At 43.0% G+C, this 18,728-nt stretch overlaps 1 protein-coding gene and 2 pseudogenes across 1 annotated transcript; 2 read left to right on the top strand and 1 right to left on the bottom strand.

Annotated features, from left to right (window-relative positions):
* Positions 1-4,651: 4,651 nt before the first annotated feature.
* LOC147438166 (protein LIKE EARLY STARVATION, chloroplastic) lies at positions 4,652-8,766 on the bottom strand. The gene is made up of 4 exons (XM_086487498.1): positions 8,190-8,766; positions 6,940-7,592; positions 5,547-5,743; positions 4,652-5,424 (listed from the first exon to the last, which is right to left on the bottom strand). Exons 1-4 carry the CDS (start codon positions 8,701-8,703, stop codon positions 5,043-5,045), a joined length of 1,746 nt encoding a protein of 581 aa, XP_086343624.1. The 5' UTR covers positions 8,704-8,766; the 3' UTR covers positions 4,652-5,042.
* Positions 8,767-13,335: 4,569 nt separating this feature from the next.
* LOC147438165 (uncharacterized) lies at positions 13,336-13,961 on the top strand (annotated as a pseudogene).
* A 107-nt stretch (positions 13,962-14,068) lies between these two features.
* LOC147438164 (uncharacterized) lies at positions 14,069-16,276 on the top strand (annotated as a pseudogene).
* Positions 16,277-18,728: the final 2,452 nt, after the last annotated feature.

The following is an 18,728-nucleotide window of genomic DNA, read 5'->3' as shown; positions in this document are numbered from 1 at the left end:
CTTCTAGGCACCTTGAACGTTGCAAGAAGGAAAATGTTGTGCTCAGATTGCACACCAAGTTTCGAGGATCATCTGGTCCAATTCTTGCATCCAAAGCTCTATTCATAAGTGTGATTGTGACTCTCTCAGCCTTTGTCTCCTTTACAAGCTCGCACTCATCTAACTTGATGACAAACATTAGGACGTCGTTACACTCTTCAAGAGTAACATCAAACAACTGCGCAATATATGATGCAGCGCGATCATATCATAAAAAATATTGTTATAATTTTCATAGACCATTTCTTTTCCTTTTGGCGATATGTATGTTGATTCAATGTGGAAAGGACTTTCTAGCTTTTGAAGCACCTCCTTGTTGACTTCATGTCTTGTTTTTTGAATAGAGAAAGGGTTTGGAAGTAGAGTGTGCTTGATGCGGAACTTTTTGACTTGTCTTTGCACAAACATGAGTAAGAGGAGTTAGGAATCAAAACCCTTTTCTAGTGGAACAGCATTGCAAATAATGCTACATACTTGAAAATGGCAGCATATCCCTTATTGGATATACCAGCTTCATTCAAAATTGATTGAACGTCCCGTGCAGAGAGTTGGTTCTCTTAAGTAAAAGGATGTCAAGCTGTTTAGCAACGATCTTACCATAGTGGTTATCATCCAAGAGGCCAGCTATGTTTTTGCGATTCAATATGAGCCCGTAATGGGCCGAGGAGGTGGTTGTGTGGCGCTCCACTTCCTTGTTAGGGTGAAGCAAAGATCTGTGCAAGCATGTTAGTAGTAAGAGATGTGAGAGTTTATGAATATAAACTTAAGAAGGATAGATGCACTCACTTGATGGCTTGCACTCTTTTCTTGATTCCTCCCGAGCCAACTTTCAAGTCCTCGATGTCTCTTAGTTTTCTTTCTCTTTGGCGAACACCTAGCGCTGTTTTTTTTTCTCTGAGTTGTTGTGTAAGCGCCTTGATGGTCTCCTTGCTGCCTTCAACCTGTTTAACACATTGCACGACTTTCTGGTGTTAGCAGACATTCTCGCTATATACAATATCTCTCTCTTGTTGCAGAACATCATTTCTTGCAGTCAACTGCTCAGTGTAGCCATACAAGCCATGATGGCCATCTCCGACATAGTTCACTAAGGATGTAATATCCTTAAAAGATGGAGTGGAGTTTGTGACGGGATGTTTTGGATACATTCTGCCGTCCAGTCAAAGGTCCACATTTTTCATGCCCTATGATCTTAAGTTCTCCTTCGAAGCTTTAGAAAGCCTTTGCTGTTTGTTTTTCTTGCAGAGGGGTTCATACTCTTGTGAGAGCTCTATGTGCATGTGATACACATCTCTCCTATTCCTCGTAGAAGTTTTTCGTGGAGAAGCTACAAGTGTCAACTGAAACATGACTGTTCGAAATTGTGCGTAGAAGGAGGTGGGGGGGATAGAAGAGACGGTAACTTGAATATCGCGCGCGCGTGAGAGAATGCAAGCGAATGGGGGGGAAGAAGGAGGCGAGGAAATAGAGCTTAGTTTTCAAAACGCAGAAGATTGAGATATTCGACATTGAATTCAGTAGCGGCCGCACACAGTGAAGTGTTATCATGACTAAAATACTTTCTGGGTTTCTTAATAAACGTACCTTGCATGAATAAGATATCCAAATTTTAGAAAACATGTATGAAAAAGGGTTAAAATGAATTTTCTATTATCTCTCTCTACGCTGACATGGCATTTCTTACAAGGCCCAAATTAGTCCAAACTTTTTCTAACGAAAAGTCCAATATTTTCAAGGAACATTGAAAACCATAGTCAAGAAGGTAACCTTAACCTAAGGGTCAGACGAAGTAGCCAACAATTCTCATAACAGTCATACATCGACTTAGTATAGTCAAGAACATGCATGAGTTCTATACTGCTAAGTTGTTATACTGGTATTGCTATACTGCTATATTGGTACTATGTATACTGGTATTGGTGTCAGATTTTCAGTCCTAGTACTGGTACTGGTAGTATTGGTATACCGGTACTGATATACCAAAGAATCCTTAAAAGACACTAAAAACTATGTCAATGAAAAGGTGGTATAATTCCCATTCATAGTACAGAACAGTCAAGTACTAAAATCAAGAGCCTGAAGATATAAAAGTCCGCCATCTTCAAGCTCAGGAACATTGAAAACCATAGTTGAGTAACCCTCACCTAAGGGTCAGAAGAAGTAGCCACCTATTCCCATAACAATCGAACATCGACTTAGTATATTCAAGAACATGCATGAGTTCTACTACCATATCAAAGGTGAATCACAACACAACCAATCAGCTTGGACAGTAGTCCATATTGGATACAAAGTCACCTGAGATTGAGTCGGAGCAGCTAGCTCCACAATAACTTGCTTGTCTTTGCCTTTTGCCATAGAGCCAGCAACACACACCCTTGCGAGTTAAATCCTCACACTCTCAAGGTACAGACAACCTTTCACTAGTACACACACACACACACACACACACACACACACACCATAGACGCACACGTGTACCAATGCTAAGTGAGCATGGAAGCTCACATTTTATAGGCTTCGGTGCCAGTAGCCACGTTCCATTCATAGCAACAAGACGGTTCCGGTCTTCAAGAGGGCAAGGCAGGTTCGTCTTTAAGAGAGGGAAGAACCAACATCGCCGCCTCGTAGAGAGAGAGAGAGAGAGAGAGAGAGAGAGAGAGAGAGAGAGAGATACGCTGTAGAGCAGATGCCGTACGAGGGAGCCACCGCATCATCAAGCATATGAGAACACATTATTCAGAGTCCGGCCAGCTCATCTCAAACCCATTATCTTCCTTAACTCACTGGGTGTTAGTAGGTACAGTATATTACGCAACCACCCACAAATTTCCTATTAAGAATTTCACCTCGTAAATACAAACCCATTTTTTTTACAAGAGATTTCTTAGGTCAATACAAGATATTGAGGCTAATCCCCAGTTAATTACATCGAGGCCGTGGCAACAAGCCACTCCTATATCCAGAAGGAGATTAATCCTTGTATCAACAACAATGTGTGTGTGTGTGTGTGTGTGAGAGAGAGAGAGAGAGAGAGATAGTCATTTGGCAACCAATTCATTTTTTATGTAGAGATGTAGAGTTTTGAACCGTGTAAGTTGCTTGATAAATCTTTAGCTCCTTTCATTGACACATGCTCATTCAAATTTTATGCAACCCTTTCACATATATGCATGTTCTCACCAAGAGTTGTATCCAAGGGATGTTGAAAAGATGTTTTGCTTCGGGGTGCTATATGTCTACCAAATTTCACTACATTCAAAAGCCATGAAGTTTCTTATTATGACCTTCATGTCCACAATAGAGTCTTTTGGAGTGCACTGATAATAGGATATGTGCAACACGGGAAGGCTGGGAATATAAAGCGTATGCGATGTGAGAGTGGTTTATGCCCATCAATGAAGCATTCGGCCAAAAGGTAAGTACGCTAATTTATTTAAGGAGCTAAAAAGAGCTTTAGCCAACAATGCATGTGTGTGTGAGAGAGAGAGGGGGTCGCCATCTTTTGCATTTAGATTTTATCTATTTTTTTCAAGAGTATTGAGACGAGAGATATGAAACATCGATTTTGATATGGGCCTTTCGTCGATGATGCTCACACCATCCCATCCTCCATGATTGTGCCCCATGGACCTCCAACCTATGTTGCACAAGATGGATGAGCATCCATCTCTCTCTCTCTCTCTCTCTCTCTCTCTCTCATGGGACACCATCTTTTCCAATCAGCATGGAAGGAGAAGAGTTGCTCATTAACACGCTTCTTTGCAAACAATTTCGTCTATACAAAACAAGAACAATAAATGACAATGGGTGTGAATGTAGGGAGTTTATTCTGTGACATGATGAATGGAATTGTATGCAGGTGTCGATTGTGCTAGAGATGGCAAAGTTGAATAGTAATGCATCGTGCACATACTATAAAAAGATAGCAAGGGAGGGGAGAATGAAGCCAAAAAGCATAGCCACCGCCGCCCCTTCTCGCTCTCGCTCTCTGCGTGCACCATAGTCAATATAGGACAAGATGGTGATAATGCACTTGCTAAATGGCCATAAGCAAGGATGAGAGTGAGAGTCAACAAGAAATCACGCAAGGTACATTATTACCACGAGGCAAGGTCGATTCAAACATCATAGGGCTCATGGTTTGTGGCCAGTTATGGCAGCATGTAGACAACTTTATGTGCTTTGAATGAAGTGATTTATATGAAAATGCACGTCTCATCAGCACCCTGAAATCATATTGGGTCTTGACACAAAATTGCAACGGCTACAAGGCTAAAAGGTTCGTGTGGAGTCATCTTGCCTCAGAAAAATGCAAAAGGCAATATACGTTTAGAAGTTATTAGCAATAAGCAATAACCCTAAACCCTGAACAAAGGAGATAGTGATTAACCTTAAAAATATATTTTTCTCTCTCTGTCCAGAGAGGTGAATAGGCCAGTGTAGTCTTATAAGCATAAGTACATTCACAATTGTCTTGTGAGCCTGTATTTTGTCGTACTGTTTGGGGTTGGGGGGGGGGGGGGCTGGATGGATACGTACGTGTGTGTGTGTGTGTGTGTGTGTGTGTGTGTGTGTGTGTGTGTGTGTGTGTGAGTGAGAGAGAGAGAGAAGCTACAACTTAAGAGGTCCATTAAAATACACATATATAGGTATGTATTGCTTTGCTCCATTTGAAAAGGAAGACGCACAGTTCTCGTGATAGCCAAGCTTTTCAGGCCATGCTTGGCCTACTATCTACCTCCATGAATGGATGTCCTTTCAAAAGTAAGCTCTTCATTGTACCATTAGAGGCGGCGAGCATCTATTATGCTGTATCTACAAGATGGGTTTATATGGGCTGATACTTACCTACCAGAGCACTTGCATGTGCATTGCCTCGATGAATGGTGTTTTTATCAACACCCATGATGCCAATGACTTCAGGACAAAAGACAACGTGCAAGGACAGACAAGTAACGGCTTTACTTACATAGCAACCAGGGCACTGAAAATGCTGGCCCTCAAACTGTGGGCTCCCTTTTGCTGCCCACACGTCGCAACTCCCTGGAGTTCTCCAGGCAGTGGTCAAAACCGAAATGCGGATGTCTCTCATACCATGTATCCTGTGGTTGATGTGTATCCCAGTGTTCACCACTGCTACTCTTCCCATATTTATGCACCCATCCACTCCCATTGTGCTTCTCCCCCCATGTTCGATTCCATCTTTCACCAGACGGCCCTTCCCACCATGTCTCCCCTTGCTTTACGCCATGCTCATACTCGTTGAAGTTCTCATCCCACTTATCGCCCCACTTCGACCTCCCACCACCATACTCCGCTCTCTCTGCCCACTTGTCTGTGTACTTTACTGCGGCACCTTGTCCATTGAATTTTTCACCCCACCTACAGAAACAAGGACATGCACATCACTTGTCTAAACACTTACAGTCATACAATTCAGAGCATTTCTAATTAGTGAATTAAGTGTTTGCGGACAGGAAAGCAAGATGGGCCACGAGAATTACCTCTCATGCCAAACATGAGCATGTCCTGGCTCTAATGCAGTTGATTCATCAATCTTACACCACTTGTCAGCCCATTTTTCTGCAAAACCAGACGCATTATAGTGTTCCCACCACTTCTCATGCCATTCACTAGCTTGTCCATTCCTTCCCCATTTATCTGCTGTTTTCTCCATGTGCAGTAGTCCTGTTGTTAAGTCCTGTTGAAATGTAGTAGATTAGGTAAAAGATAGCTGGGAAATCAACTCCTAATGCACAGACAGTCGCTCACGATCTAGAAAGCAGTACCCATAACACGCAAAGCCTTGAAACCCTCCAAAAATGAACAGGTAAGACTCTCGTCTCTATCATCTAGCTCCATCCCACAATGTCATTTTCTACTCCCTTTTTGTTCCCTACCTGTTCTTGTTCCCCATCCGACATGACTAAGATGAAACTTGACACTCACTCCCTGCTCATTTATGACATCCAAATAGGATCAGCCAAAAATTCCTAGCCCTAAAACAAACGACAGATTCTCAATATGTTAAAATGGTATTGCCAAACAAGAGATGGTGGATATCCATCTTATATTTACCATATAAATACAGATCCTCATCATTCATGTCTTTTCAGTTTCACAAAAGATTCAGCTGTTTGGCCCCTAAAACCTGTAAAGGTGAAAGTTGAAACTGCCTTTCGTGTCTACAAGGTACTCCCTAGCAAGATAAAATACAGGTATTTCCTCAGTGTAAACAACCAGTGGGGAGGAAAATCATGATCTGATTGCTATAATCTGTAGGCTAAAGTATGGATACCTGCCCCCACTTTCCATTTAACTTGATCCACCTCTGTGGATGCACTTCTTTGGCACCATTAATAATCGTATTTTTGCCCACAGAAGGTAACAATGGAAACAAGGAGAGAATGCTACTGCTCTATGTGATAATTCTCTGTTTTCAGGTACAGGTGGTTCATAGAATTTGCTTGATCTTTTAGGCAAAACCTCATACAATGTTGCATTGCTGAAATGTATACTACTGACTACATTCAGAGTATGCTTCAGGTCTTGGTGGGCCTGATCAAAATCCTAACAAACCCATTCTTTTAAATGCCAGTAGGAGCTCTACAAGCAAACCCTGGAAACCCTGGCATTATAAACTCTGCCCATAGGGGCCTTGAATGAAGGACTTGACATCAAAACCGCTGCTCTGCTACCTCCTCCAAGGGCCCTCTATTGCATAAGCTAGCATACCTCAGGGAAAGGACATACTAAAACTCCAGTACATATGTTTAAAAGGCAGTATCAACAGTGGCAACCGAGACAATGAGAAATAAAGCATGCCCAATAAAATGCGGTATCACAAAAAACTAGAAGGCAACACTCCTCCCACAAGCCATAATCTAAGCATATTACCTGCCACATTGACTCCTTCCAAAATTCCCGCCACACATTGCCAGCTGCGTCCCTACCTGACTTTTCAGCTCCGAGCTCCTTGTAGTCAAAATCATCATATGCTTCCCAAAACTTTTCTTCCCACTCTATTCCATCCATATTGGTCCCTCGTATCACAGTCCACTTGCATGTAACTCCATCCTGGCGAAGCTCCTTGCCAGTCTCTTTCCACCAACGAGCCCCATCCGGACTAACCCCATGACTAACTTTCGCATCCTGCAAGCTTTCTTGTTGAACGAATGATGCAATGTCTACACCGACATCTGGAACCACCAGAATTGATTCTGCCGACTCTTCCTCAACAGGTCTGGAGGTTTCCTCCTTAATTTCCAGAAGGGATTGGAGTGGTGGAAGAGAAGGCTTTGCTCTCTGTTGAAATATTGAAGATAGCTCCTCGCTTTCCAAAGGAATAGCCAAAGATGCAGTGATTGGCTCTTTTTCCAAGAGAGCAGGAACAGCTATACGAGGTGTATCTACTCTCTGCAGACTCATTGTAGGTGACATGTCCATCGGATCATCATCAGGTGGAGGGGACCATGTCCAAAAGTCGGGACCAGGAGTGGCTTGAGCTCCAAGAGTCAGCTCTGCTGTAGATCTCCCTTCAGGCTCAACCTCTGCAAAACGGTAATTGCTGTTGTGAAAAACAAACAGCTAATCATCTTGAAATGAAAAACTTCACATAAGCAGATGTGTTTTACACAGTGAGAGAAGATCTCAGGGTTTTGGTGTGTAATTATCATACATATGTGAGCACAAAGCTCTCTCTCTCTCTCTCTCTCTCTCTCTCTCTCTCTCTCTCTCTCTCTCTCTCTCTCTCTCTCTCTCTCTCGCACACATCTCACATAATGAATGTACTTTTTACATTAATGCAAGTGTTAAGGATCATAATTTTTACTAAGTGTGCGCCGTGCAGAGGTAAATTAAGCTATCACCCCTTTCTTGAGGTTTATTAAAACAAGATTCTGACAGGCACTCTTGGTTGATGAAAGCAAAAGATCAAATGGGTGCAAATGATCCTTCAAAGCTATAATGAAGACCCCACAAACCAGAGGCATCTCAGTGTCCTAACTTCGATCGAGGAAATGCCCACGTCGGTAAGAAGCCACATGAGGCTATGTCACGTCTATGATCCTACTCAGGGTTGCATGCACAAAGTACTTTGCATGTTCACGATGAAACTTCCATGATACAGGAAAAAGACTAAAGCATACCTGAAGGAATTGACACTTTCTTCGCCTTGTATTCCGAGACAGCCTGCGCATATGCAGGGGGCAGAGTAGCAGCAGTGTTGCGGAATGAGGCCTGTTCGGCAAGAAGGGCGTTAGCTGCAGCAAGGGCAGCAGCAGCTCGGTCCACGACCTGCATTCTTTGAACCCTATCTCTCTCTTCTGCAGGAACCTGCAATAAGCTGGTGAACTTCTGGGACTTCTCATCCCATACCCTCCTCTCCAAGTCCTGTTGGGGCGGTGGAGAGGCTTCTTGCTCTTTCTGCTTCTCAAGCTGCAGGCGCTCTTGCTCATCGCGATCTTTGGCTCGTTTCCACATGCCGAGGTAAGAAGAGCCATCGCCAGCAGAGCTGGTGGCGATGCTGCTGCTCTTGCCACGGCTGGAAGCTCGGACGAGAAGGGAGAGGGGAGGACCGCGGTGGGAAGGAGGGTGCAGAGGAGCTCTGCTCCAGAGCTCGGGAAGCTCGGTTGGTTGCGACATCGCCATCGCCATCGCCATTTTGCCGAAATTGGAGCAAACGTTCTGAGAGAGAGTCTTGAAATGAAGCGCTCTCCTCCGTCCATCCCCGTGGCTCGTCAGTGAGCCGTCACATTAAAGTGCAACATTGGGGACACGCGTCGGCACCTCGGAGCTCTACTTTTTATGATGTTACTGTGGACAGTCCTATGAGCCCAATTTTTTATAGTTTTTAGCTCTAGGTGCTAAGTACTTACTAGGGAAAATTACCAAAATACCCCTCTAATTTGAGGAAATTCCTAAAATACCCCTCAAATTTCAAAAATTCCCAAAATACCCTTGTATCGATTTTGGTTGGAATGTTCAAGATTTTCTAATCTTCATTCGTTTTTGACAATTGAGATCCGTTTTTGAGTGCTCAGCATGTAATTTGTCACCAATTACCATCGCAAAAAAAGCAATTATGTCTAAAAATAATGAAGCAATTCATCTCCAAAGCCTACGTAACCAACTCAAATTGTAGTTTTAGCATCTTGTACGATAGACAATCACTCTTCTTGTGAAGACCTACAGAAAAATTTATTTTTCGAGAAATTTACTCTCACAACCAGGGGTATTTTGGGAATTTTGGAAAATTTGAAGGGCATTTTGGGAATTTATGACAAAATATCAGGGGCATTTTGGGAATTTTTGAAATTTGAGGGGTATTTTGGGAATTTCCTCAAATTAGAGGGGTATTTTGGTAATTTCCCCTACTTACTATCCATCACAGTCGGGAATCGCAACCGTTCATTTTGCATGGTTTCTTGGCCGGAATTGAAGTGCGCCATCACCAGATGTTGGACACCGCAGCAAGCAGAATGTTAGAGCCTTGTGAACAGTCTGCAGACTAATGGGAGACATCCAAGTCAGCAGTCACCGTCACTATCTGAGCCAGGCCTGAAAATTGCAACCCTTCCCACCCTTCCTTTATCCCTAGCCCTGCATTTGCCTGGCAAAATTTTTGGAGACCTTCCCACCGAAGGCCACTTTGGCGGAGGAGCCCTTCACTAAAGAAGGGATGGCATTCTCTTGGCCTTCCCCGGGAAGGGCCACTTTTTAAAATGCCCTTCCAAGGTTAAATGGACGCTGGAGCATGGGAGTCCAGGTTTGATTTATAGCATAAGCCCAAAGGTAAGCAACTTTAATAAAATTGCGAAGGTTGAGACAACCTTGAGGGTTGCATGCAGCTGCCAGCACACCTACTCCATTTACCTACTCCATTTGAATTTGCGATTCGCAACTACTGACTCGTGACTCCGCGAGGGAACCAATACAGCTACGCACTGCGCGACGTGCGTTCAATTTTCAAAGCTCAAACTCCAGAGCACTGAGCAGCGGAGACTCAAGAGATTGCATGCGACTCGCGAGGGCTGAATCGGCTGATGCAAGCAGCAGCACTGTGCAACACCAATGATCAAACTGGTCGTCACCTGGTCCTAAAAATACTGGCAGCATTGCCCGTAGCCCCAGTCTCTCTATGTAGCTCTCATTGTGGAGGAGGATGCAGACACATTAAGCCAGCTACATATTGACGCCCAAAGCTCGTCCTGGCATTCTACAATGTTGATGCAGGCGTCGTCTTTGCTCATGATCAGGCCATCGAGTTAGAACTTAGGAGTCAGGACTCGGAGTCAAGGAGTGTAAGGATGACACAGGGTGAAGGCTTCTTTCCTGAAGCCTCTTGATTGTAGCAAAAGAACATCTCAGCAATGCCTAAAGGTAATCTTATGCTTTTTCTCGTCGAATCGCCAAGTCCCCTTCTTGTGTGTGCGTGCGCTTGCATCATAGTTGAGATATGCGCATTGAATAGATGTTAAAGGTAAAAGGAAAAGAGATTTTGTATGCTATTGAAATTTGTAGTAATGGGTGGGTGTGTTCATTAGTCATGTGAGGACATCACCTGGCTCTAGTGCAAGCTGCACACTTACAACGATCATACAAAGGCCTTTGTATCAGTTTCTTTGGCGGCCTTTCTGAACATGGACAACTATGGTACCTACAGAGAAGACTTTTAGAATCATAACTATATAGCTAGACTTTTTACAACCTTGGGTTGCAGATGATTCTATGAACATAAGTTCTGATTTCGCATCGACATTAAACATGTTTTTGTTTTCTGATCAGAGATGGTAGGGATTTGTTTCTGCAAACTATCTGTCCTACACAAATCTCGCCATTTATTTTCTCGAATTTGCATTCAAGTATATGCATTGCAATTTGGAGGCTATGCTGTAGATGATGTTTAAGGTATTTAAGGACATTTTCTTCCTTCTTGCGAGTAGAGCAATCAACTGGTGTTAATTTCAATAGCAGCATGACATAGGTGCTCATATTGTTTTGGCTTGTGAAAAGGTTGGAGAAGGGATGTCTTTTGTTTGTTTTCAACAAATTAGTCCCTTCAAAGATTACCATTTATTAATTGCATTTCACAGTTTCAAAAGTAGCATGTGCATGTTTCGGTTTTTTGAAGTTTCGTATAGCTTAATGGAGGAGTGAGACTCGAGAGTATCATGCCTGCATTGAACTCCATGGTATAGTATGGTCTCTTGCATGATGACATATTACTTTATCTATAAAGCTGACATCACTTGCCTAAAGACCTTAATTAATGCTGTGTACAACTGAGCAAACACAAAACCATTTGAAACTCTGTGAAAAGTATATACTGGTCCAGAATGAGAAAAAATGAAAAAGGCAAAATGAAAAATTGGAGAGAGAGAGAGAGAGAGAGAGAGAGAGAGAGAGAGAGATGCTAAATTTTTTGGACGAACTACTGATGTACCATTTTTGCCTTGCAGTTCTGATACAAAGAAATCTCATTTATTATGTTTTCTTTGAGAGACTAGAATCCAGCTATATGCTTACTTGAGGAGCTATATTTTACTTGAGGACCAGAGTGCTTATTCCTTGCTTGGACCTTGGTATGTGAACTTACTTTTGAAGCTTATTGTGTTCATGCTATCTGTGCTCTTTTCTATATTATGAAAGTTAATTTTAAAACTTGCTTGCATCTTAAACGAGTAGCAATGACAGCTATGCATTATTAGTGTAGATTCATTTGAATATGGAAAGCGATAAGAAGAAGAAGAAGCAAGTAGACCTTTCAAGCTTTTATAAAGCTGTGGAAGGAAAAAGCAAGAGAAAAGAGAAGGAGTTTCAAAAGCAAAAAGCTCGAGTCATGGAGGAGATTTTTGGAGAAGGCCCAGAGATAGGACAAGATGAAAACGACGAAGCCCAAGAAGTGCAAGATACAACCAGCTCGGAACCAATTCCTAAAGCTAAAAAGCTAAGAAAATGGAGGCCAGCTTGGAAGTTCGAGCACAAATGGGCATATCCAGTGGTAGTTGAGGGACAGGTAAGTGTGAGTGGTGTGTCTATTGCAAACAAAAAACCCCTTTTGCAAATAAAGGTTCATCTACACTCCAGCTTCCTGCTCTAAATGAGCATAGTGCTGTAGATGAGCATAAGCTAGCTGCCTTGAAGTGGGCAAACAAGGAAAAGAGGGTATGCATTCCTCTTCCCGAGTATGTCGCAACATTTGAAGACAAGGAGAAAGTACGTGTGATCACAATCATGTGGCAAATTTACTTCGTCGTGAAGTGTGTTGGGCCTATGGAGCTCTTTGAGAAGCTTTGCCTTCATCAGATTGAGCAAGGGTTGCCAAATATGCCTCGCCATATAGATTATGGTACTTATTTGAATCGAACGGCTGGTATGAAATTCATACAAGCAATCAGGGATGTGCTTTGGAATGCTATATGTGGAGAAATTCAAGCAAGCCCTTGGTACTCACTCATGGTCGATGATAGTACAGATAGGGGGAAAGAGGGTCATCTCATTGTTTATGTCAGTTATTTGAAAAATGCGGGTAAAGGTGAAAATCATGTTACATTTGTCAAGCTTATAAAAACTGATGATGGTGGAGCAGAAGCTAAATATGACGCTCTTGTGAAATTGCTAAAGGAGACGAGGCTATCTATCCATAAACTTGTATCACTTGCGACTGACAGGTGTTCAGTTATGGTGGGTCAAAGACATGGACTCATTGCTAAAATGAGAGAAGATGTCTCCCATCTCCTCCTTGTGCATTGTCTCGCCCATCATGAAAATCTCGCGGCAAGTCAAGCTGTTGACTCATTTCCAGAACTTGTGCATTTGGACAAGCTTTGTAGAAGTATCTACACTTGGCTTCATGCATAAGGAAAGAGGATGGACGATTTCAAGCTTATTGAGGGAGCATTAAATTTTCCAGAGTTAGCCATGCTACGTATCCACTCTCTGAGATGGCTTTCACGTGGACATGTGATGGAACACATGGTAAAAGTTATGTCGGCTTTGCTTTTGGAGTTTGGAAAAGAGAAGCCAAGCCTCTATGATGAGCTTGTCCTCTATGCAAACCAGTTTTACATACATTTATTAGCAAACGTATGTTTAGAGTTGAATCTTTTAAGTTTTCAGTTTCAATCAAATCTTGTGGATATTGCTAACGTATGAGGGTTTGCTGATGCGGCATTGCAAAACTTGAAGAAGAAATTCTTGAGAGACTCGGCTGATTGTGGAACAAAGTATTTGAAACAGTTTGTTCAGCAAACAAAAGGTGGCCAGATCACTTTTTTTTATGCAGGTGGAGATATGCATGTTCACATGTTAAGGTTTGACAAAATTGAGGGAAGCAGCAGAGGTGGATCTTTTGAGGATTGCATGCATCTAGGTAAAGAATTATTCATAAAAGTCGTGGAGAATTTGACTACAAGGATGCAATAAGACATGCCAATCTTCGAGGCTTGCAAGATTTTTAGCCCAAAGCACTACCCAAGTGAAGGGTTGTTGCTTGAAGCTTGTAGCAAGCAATGGTTGTTGCAAGTTCTTCGCCAATATGGAAGCTTGGTAGAGAGTGTAGAGAAGTGTATGGGAGAACTGGACTCATTTACCGCTTTTTTGTTTCGCAACTTTAAACATAAAAGCTTCCGTGATGCATGGGAAGTATGTAGAGATGACATTATCATGCATGACTCATTCCCCAACTTAATGAGACTTTGGGAGATTCTCTCAGTGGTTCCTGTGAGTACAGCTAAAGAGGGTTCTCTTGTCAAAACAACATCAAATCAGCCCATAGAACAAGCATGAACACGACAACGTTGGAAAACTATATGTTTATAGGCTTGAATGGGCCCGAAACCACTTCAGATGTGCCTTGGGATGATGTGTTCTCCTTACGGAACAAGAAGAAAAGGAGATTCATAATTGTTGCAACATAGAGGATTGCAATGTAGCATTTTGTGTTCTCTACTATTTCATGGACTTCTAGATAACGTGCAAGCTATGTAGCGTCTCATAGAGCTTTCGGGCTTTTTGTACACTGATTATGCTTGCTAGAATCCTTGACAGAAAAGCTTTTGTAATGTTGTATGAAGAGCTCATTTTGCGGACACTGAATTTGTCATGCTCAGCTTATTTGGCAATATCTTTCAAGGCTCAATTTTTCGACACATATCGATTACTTGTTCCTGTTGCGTAATGTGGTGTGCTTTTGAAGGTGCATCTCAGAAATGCTTGTTTGTATATGAATGTTCAAAGTTGAGTTCTGAAAAGAATCTCAACTGCATCAAGGGTGTGCGGTTTAAATCTAGAAGGATCACTTTTGAGAACTATTTGGAGTGATGGCTACTTAAACTGTGCACACCACATATCAAAATGGAAGTTCTGTTTATAAAAGGGCCAGTCTTAATTTATGTGCCCTACTTTAAGGCAGTTTGCACAGTTTTCAGATTGCCACCAACTAGCATGGAGCGAATAGCCATCATTTTACTGGACCTTGCGGCCACAAAATTGCAATGGACTTTGGAATGCTTGCATGGTAAGATTTAGCTACTTCTGTACTGTGACGGGCAAGACACCGTAGTCTCAGTGGATGTGAGTTCGTTTTGCTGCAGGGATTGGAAAAAGTTACTGGAACACATGTGCCAATGACCCTGATATGCAGCATGTTGTCTTGGACCGTGAAACCTTTCCAAGCCGTCTTGTTGTCAAGCCTTGTGACCTCACTCGACTTCTTGGCAATTTCCAATCTTCACTTCAAGAGATCACCATCATTGCCACAGAAGCTTCACCAATGTCTTCTGTGGGCTTAAAGACTTCTTCAGATGGAAAGGCAGTAGAATTAAGGAGCTATATTGACCCTATAAAGGTCTTTTCTTGCAAGTTACCTACTGCCTGATGCTGTTTTATTTAGCTTTTGGGACCTGAAGGAGCATAGTTGTCTAGTCAGCAGCAGAGAATAATGATGGAGCTTTGCACACACAGCTTTGGATTGATCCATCAGAGGAGCTGCAAGAGTATGTGCACCAAGGTGCTGCAGTTGATGTTACGTTCAGTCTTAAGGGTCATGATTGCCAACATATATATATATATATATATATATATATATATATATATATATATATATATATATATATATATCAAATAGCATTGAACATTGTATACTAGCAATTCAAATACATATTATTCGTAGTCTATTAAGCAAATCATGATGTGAACAATCAACGATTAAAATTATATGGTGCCAGTTTTGTGGGCCGTTTTTGCGTGGTTCTTGAAGAGTGTTGTGCAGTGTAGAATGCGTGCACTGTGCGATGTGTGCAGGAAGGGGAAGAAGGAGAGAGTAGACTGCTGTGTGGATAGAGTAGGGCTCAAAATGAGCTACCCCTTATTGTTGTATATATGTACACACAATAAGTTGAGCATTGGGCGAGTGCCCATAGCCTGTGCGATTGGGCAAGGCACAGATGCTTTACCTTAATAATCTCCCACTTAAAAGATGAATGTGCTGATAAGTGGGTCCTACTAGTGAAACTACTAGTATGCACAAGAAAACAGGTGAGAGATTCTCTCAACCTATGCTCATTGGCTTGCTCAGTCGATCTACATACAGTCTCATACACATACAGTGGGCGACTGGACATTGGATGTCCGACCCCGGGCAAAGGTGCAATGCCTTTATCCCAACAATATCCCACTTAAAGGAGACTTTCTCAACCTATGCCCACTGGCTCGCTCAATCGATCTACTTGCAACCGTATCGGCTCTAGGGATAGTCGAGCTTGCGTACTCATGTTAGAGCCTACATGTAAATCCCGTAGACAACTCTGTATGGTGTACAAAACTCCACTATGCATCGTGCTAGTGTTGATCATCGTACGACTGACAATCCCTACTGCAAATGCTCCCACTGTAGAGCTGTTAGGTCGGGCTTCGACACTAGTAAGTCGTACATGAGACGCCCGAACACTAACAAAATTTATGCAAAGCTGGTTGTCCTAGCCTCCCCTGCACTATTTGGATGTATTGCATCATCAAGACTACCCATCGTGTATGGATGTATCAACGTTGACACTGGGATGGCTACGTCCCTCTCACCCATAGGTGGAACTATCTCCTGGCACCAACTCATCAGCCTCTCGCATGAGCATATCAACGAACTTCATGTCTGTCATCTTTGCCTGTGTCTCTAGGGAGCAGACCCGTTCTACCTCTACTTGCACAGACTCTGACAACACCTGTTATGTCTCACTAGAGCACTGCGGCTCTATCTCTATCTCTACTGATTCCAATGGCACGTCCTGCACAACTAAATGCTTTGTCTTGTGAGCATGGTGGGGTTCACCCGCAAAGAAGACACGTCTCGTCTCTCGCTCAAAGCATGCCAACGAGACCATGCCGTCTCGAACTGTAGACACATGTATAGGATATACCAAGCCATTGCGGGCTCCTCTGGCAATCACTAATGATCTACAATGCATCTGGAAACAGTTCTCTCTAAGCAATGTATGACACCCACAATCTGCTAATTGTCTCACTGAGATCAAGCTCTATCTCAGCTGAGAAACATGGCGCACATGTCGTAGCATATATGATTCACCACTGGACAGTGACAAGCAAACATCTTTTGCATATGCTATGTCAAACGCCGAACCATCGGTCAAGTGTAGACAACCACAGCTTCCATAAGAGAAGGTGCTAAACCAGTCACAATGTGGTGTGACGTGGAAGATTGCATCCTCATCTAGCAACCAACGTAAAGAAGTGTCACCTCTCAAAGACATGTAAACATAAGGAACACTAAAGGGAAATGTGGCATCACCGTCACTGGCATACAAAGCCACCACTCTAGCATATGCCAAAACCTCATCTGCACCACGCATAGATCTCCGTTGTTGCCGCATACATCTAATATAATGGCACCTTATGTCCCCTGTTTGACCACAATTCCAACATCACATATATCGGCAAGAACAAGACCACCGTCTCTCACAAGTCATTACTATGGACTCTAAACTATGACACATATCTGCAACCACAAGTGAATGTCAAGAAACCAAATATGGCGAGAAATCCTGGGAGAAATCTGGCAGAGTCTCCCTTGTAAATTGAGAAAAATCTCAAGTACAGTCTCTACTTTAAACCATGCCAGGGCTGGCAACAAAGTGGGAGATCACTCGACCACTACACAATCATGAAACCCATATCAATTACATCAAAACAGATGCTCACATATGCATAAAACCAGGTCCATAATCTGCTATATCTGCAAGCATACAATCTGGGACAAACAGCTCAACCGAGCATAAAGGGCATAACCATATACGCAAGTAGTGAGCAAACTAACTCATAACGCATCTCAAAAGAGAAAGTGCCTGCAAAAATATGGAAAAAAACCTATGAACTTTGTGACTAGCAAAATCTGTAGCCACACGAGCATATGCAACTCTCACTCCTGCGAGAATGTGTACAAGGTTGACAAAGCTTGTCAAAGTGGGAGTCAAACTCGACCAATAAACCATCAGAGAGTAAAACTGTAAATACGCATAAAACATGGCAAGAATATAGGAAAAATGCAATAGGGGTTCCCATGAAAAATGAGTGAAACCTCAAAAAATATCACCGATACCACATAAAGCATAGACAGACACTCAGTGTCTCAGTAAACACATCCACAAATGGTATACATGTGCTGCCAAAACCTAGCAAACTGTGGCTCACTCTTGAACGAGTGGCTCTATGGACCTGTACACCTGTCCAAAATTGCTGCAAACGTGTGAATCTGCTACCCACGAGCTATACCTAGCTCAAGCTGTATCCACAAATGCATACATAGCATGAGAATGCACAAAACCGTGTTAAAAACTCTCTCTGTAATGCCCCACACAACCATACATGTCTGCATTGTAAGAAAATGAAACCTGTGAGAAAAATGTCAAGAATTTGGCACACGATCTCATCGATCGAAAAACACATCAATCAAAAACCAAGCGCAAAGCACAATCAACCAACTGCGTATGGTCAAAATCTTCGTTCGAGAGCCGCCCTCACAGAAAATAACTGTTCCAGAGTGGTCCGTCGGAGCCGCTATGCACCGGTGTGTGTTGTTGAAGCTAAAAACTAGGGAGTATTGTTGAAATCAAAACGCTGTGGAGACTACGTTGGAGCCGAGCCACTCTGGATGGGGGCTAGAGGAGAGCCGATGCCGCTCTCGCTTGTCTGTCTCCTGCTATGTTGAGGTTGGAAAGCTGGAGGTGTCTGGGGATGTTCGTCAGAGCAAATTCGCTCTAGAATGGCCGAGGGAAGAAAGCTGATGGTGAGGCTATGCCGGAGGAGAGCCCAACCGCTCTTGCTTGAGGCCAAGAAAGTGCTCGATGCCGCCTTCCATCGTTGGATGGAAGCACGGATGCCGTGGTTGCCTATGCGAAGCCGATGTCGAGCTGTTGAAGAACGTCGAAAATCGATGCCGAGAAGAAGCGAAGCCGTCCGGGAGAAACTCTCTCAACCGGGATGTCCTAGCTCTCCGATATGCCGAGAGCTACCACGAATCACCAATGTCGAGCCAAGGTGAATTGCCGAGAAGAAGGTGTCATCAAAGTCGTAGCCGTCGGTGTTGTGCCGCAACCGCCGGAGAAGATCCTAAAGTGCTCTCGTTGCTCTTGTGCCGATGATGAGCTGCCAAAGCTCTGCAATCACCGAAGCCAATG

This window comes from Adiantum capillus-veneris, chromosome 17 (assembly GCF_014529385.1).
Source record: "Adiantum capillus-veneris isolate H3 chromosome 17, ASM1452938v2, whole genome shotgun sequence".
Classification (NCBI taxonomy): domain Eukaryota; kingdom Viridiplantae; phylum Streptophyta; class Polypodiopsida; order Polypodiales; family Pteridaceae; genus Adiantum; species Adiantum capillus-veneris.
This window is presented reverse-complemented; position numbering and strand designations above follow the sequence as displayed.

What these genes read in the sequence shown, in the direction of transcription:
- LOC147438166 (XM_086487498.1), bottom strand. Translation starts at nt 8,703, where the DNA reads ATGGCGATGGCGATGGCGATGTCGCAACCAACCGAGCTTCCCGAGCTC. An exon ending in GAAAGTGTCAATTCCTTCAG is followed by an intron (nt 7,593 to 8,189) that starts GTATGCTTTAGT and finishes ACCGTTTTGCAG; the next exon opens with AGGTTGAGCCTGAAGGGAGA. An exon ending in GGAAGGAGTCAATGTGGCAG is followed by an intron (nt 5,744 to 6,939) that starts GTAATATGCTTA and finishes ACATTTCAACAG; the next exon opens with GACTTAACAACAGGACTACT.